This window comes from Anguilla rostrata, chromosome 1 (assembly GCF_018555375.3).
Source record: "Anguilla rostrata isolate EN2019 chromosome 1, ASM1855537v3, whole genome shotgun sequence".
NCBI classification, from domain to species: Eukaryota; Metazoa; Chordata; class Actinopteri; order Anguilliformes; family Anguillidae; genus Anguilla; species Anguilla rostrata.
In genome coordinates this window covers 8,525,640-8,528,524 of record NC_057933.1, presented here as the reverse complement: position 1 = coordinate 8,528,524, position 2,885 = coordinate 8,525,640, and the positions used below count along the sequence as shown (strand labels likewise).

The 2,885-nt window shown below is 50.7% G+C and overlaps 1 gene segment (V, D, J or C); it reads left to right on the top strand.

Moving 5' to 3' along the window:
* Positions 1-2,391, top strand: LOC135242988 (T cell receptor alpha variable 1-1-like). The segment is given in 3 exon segments: positions 1-376; positions 549-858; positions 2,209-2,391. Coding segments are annotated over 3 exon segments (492 nt in total).
* The last annotated feature ends 494 nt before the right edge of the window (positions 2,392-2,885 follow it).

Here is a 2,885-nt window from a genome sequence, read left to right as displayed (position 1 = left end):
TTAAAACATAAAACATGTCAGACCTCTGGTAAAATTATTATACACTTTCGGTGAGATAACTAATAGGAGAAATTTGACATCAAGAACTGAATGTAATAATTAAACAACCACAACTTGCATTTAAAAGCCTTATAACAGGAAGTTGTTTACAACAATAGAATGAATTATTTGTTTTGAGCCACTGTATTCCAACAGGGGGGTGGATAGATCACGGCACGGTTATTTGTAATGAACAGGAAGTGGTGGTGTGCAAACGAAATGCACGAAAGAAAGCGAGAGTGCGTCGCATGGAAATCGCATGAACGAGATACTCCACAGCAGTCAAAGATGTTTGGAGCTGCAAAAAGATGCGCAGTCCTCTTCTACCTGTTTCCATGTGAGGCACTCAAAAAGACAGGAATCACTCACATAATAACAAATTATCTTTTGAAACTGATTCCTTTCATGTAGCCCGTGTTATGGCAATCCGACGTAGCCAAAGTTGCTCATGTCGTTGTACAGTAAGCTTGAGAGAGGTCTCTGTTTTACTTTTTCTTTTTTTGCCACAGGTCTGGCAAACGGCGTCAAGTTTGACGAGCAGGTTCCTGTCCGCACCGCGCCCCCAGGCGAGCGAGTGGAGATTGCATGCAGCCACGACGACAGCAGCCTCCTCGTCATGTCCTGGTACGAGCAGCGGGAGCGAAGCAGAGCCCTCCGCCTGATCGGATCTGGCTACAGCACAGCAGAGCCCACCTACGAGGACCCGTTCGCGGCGCGGTTCCAGCTGAGGAGAGAGTCGGTCCAGAAGGGTTCCCTGCTCATCTCCAATGTGACGATGGCAGACTCCGCTGAGTACTTCTGTGCAGCCAGTCAAGCACGGTGCTCTACCTCCGCACTGTTCCCTTGCAAAAAAACACAGCACACACACACGCATGCAAACAGGAAAACCAACTGAGGCTTACTAGTTTGCTTTTTTTTAAATTCAGCAGCAGTTTTTTTCTACTTGATACCACTGATGCAACGGTAGAATACAGAGAAGATCATTGACTAAGATAACCCCTCAGTACATACAGTATACAGTTTTGCACCGGTAAAGAGTTTGCATGAAAAACAGTCCCATATGAAAAATGAACTGAAGGATCACATTGGCGAATTGTACTGTAGTCAGGCAGTTTAATCATCCTATAAACTACTCTTGTATAAACTACGGTAACGTGCATAAAATGCAAATGCTGCACCACATGTCAGGTCCATGGGGTGGGGCAACTATAAATAAGACAGATTAGGCCAACTGGTGCCTCGGGGCGGGCCTCAGACTTGAGATGCAGGACGAAGAACTGTGCCTCAGACTCGCACGGATCGCTCTCCTTCCAAAAAACACGAGGTGACAAGTCATGCTCTGCAGGACACCCTGCAGGAGATCAATGCATTAAAGACAGGTTGAAGGTGATCGCTCGGTAGCATTGAGTAATGATTAACATCAGCCTGGCCTTCTAAGAACAAGAATGCACCTAAACCATACCAGGAAAATACACCAGAACCGTTCCCTTTTGGAATAATATTCTGTCTTTTTTTTCATTCTTTTCTTTTTTTGGCAGTGTCTACCGCACGTATATGGAGTACTTCTATTTCTGGATTCCTGCTGTCTTATCTCCCTTATCTTATGTACTGCTGTAACACTGGGAGGTGTAATCACAGGGGTCGAAGGTTATCCGTAAGCCAAGCCACGGGCACTCGGGTGGCACGCCTGGCACGGGCTCTTCTGTCACACAGAAGGAAACGCCCACGTCTATTACTTTCACTTCCTGTTTCCTCCGTGGAGCACAGGATACCCTGCTCCGCATTTCGAGCCGTCCGCCTTGAAGAAGAGTCTCGGAGCATGTTTCCAGCGGCGGCCCTCTGCCTTCTCGTTCCCTTGCTCTCACGTACGTAGTGAGGCAGAATTCTGTTTCTTTTCGGGAAAAAAACACTACTTTTTTCGGTGCACTGACCGGCATGTTTAAGGGCACTGTTGAACTGTTGCACACGTTTAATTCTACAAATCCTACGAAGCTAAATTGCGTGCAGTCGCAGGTGTTCCCTGGCAGTTTACACACCAATTTCAGCAGCAAAGCTGGTTGTGTGAATGTAGTCCCCCTATCAATATTTTTGGGGGAGGAGGGTGGGGGGGGCCCTACGGCCCCATCCTCTGGGAAATGTAACGCTTCACGGTTCTGTTCTCTCCAGCAGGGGTGTCCTCCAGCCCGGTGGTGCTGCAGACTGAGGCTCACCTGACCCCCTCGCCCGGAGACACGGTCACCCTGAGCTGCAGCATGGCTGCCGGGCTCTCCATGAGCAGCTACACCATGTACTGGTACAGGCAAGCCCGGGCCGGGGCGCCCATCGAGTTCCTAAAAAAGGAGTACGACACCTCCGAGGAGACGGAGCGGTTCTCCGTGTCCCTCGCCACCGCGGAGAACCGCTTCGACCTGCGGGTCTCGAACCTGACCCTCGCGGACGCCGCCGCCTACTACTGCGCGGCCAGTCACGGTGCCACGCGGCGGCGGAGTCGCCGTACAAGAAGCCGACGGGGGGGCGGGGGGGCGGGCGGGGCGGGGGGGGCGGGCGGCGACAGCGACGGTTTGTGGGGACGCGACAGCTGGCGCAGTCAGGAAAGCGCTGTGGTCTCGTGCTGCTGAACAGCTCACCCGCTCCTCCCACATACTGTACTGTACTGTACTGTCACGGCACTTCACAGTGACTTTGCCAGCCTCATCGAGCCAGCCAGTCAGATACATGCAAATGGTAAATGGTAAATGGACTGCATTTATATAGCGCTTTTATCCAAAGCGCTTTACAATTGATGCCTGTCATTCACCAGAGCAGTTAGGGGTTAGGTGTCTTGCTCAGGGACACTTCGACACATC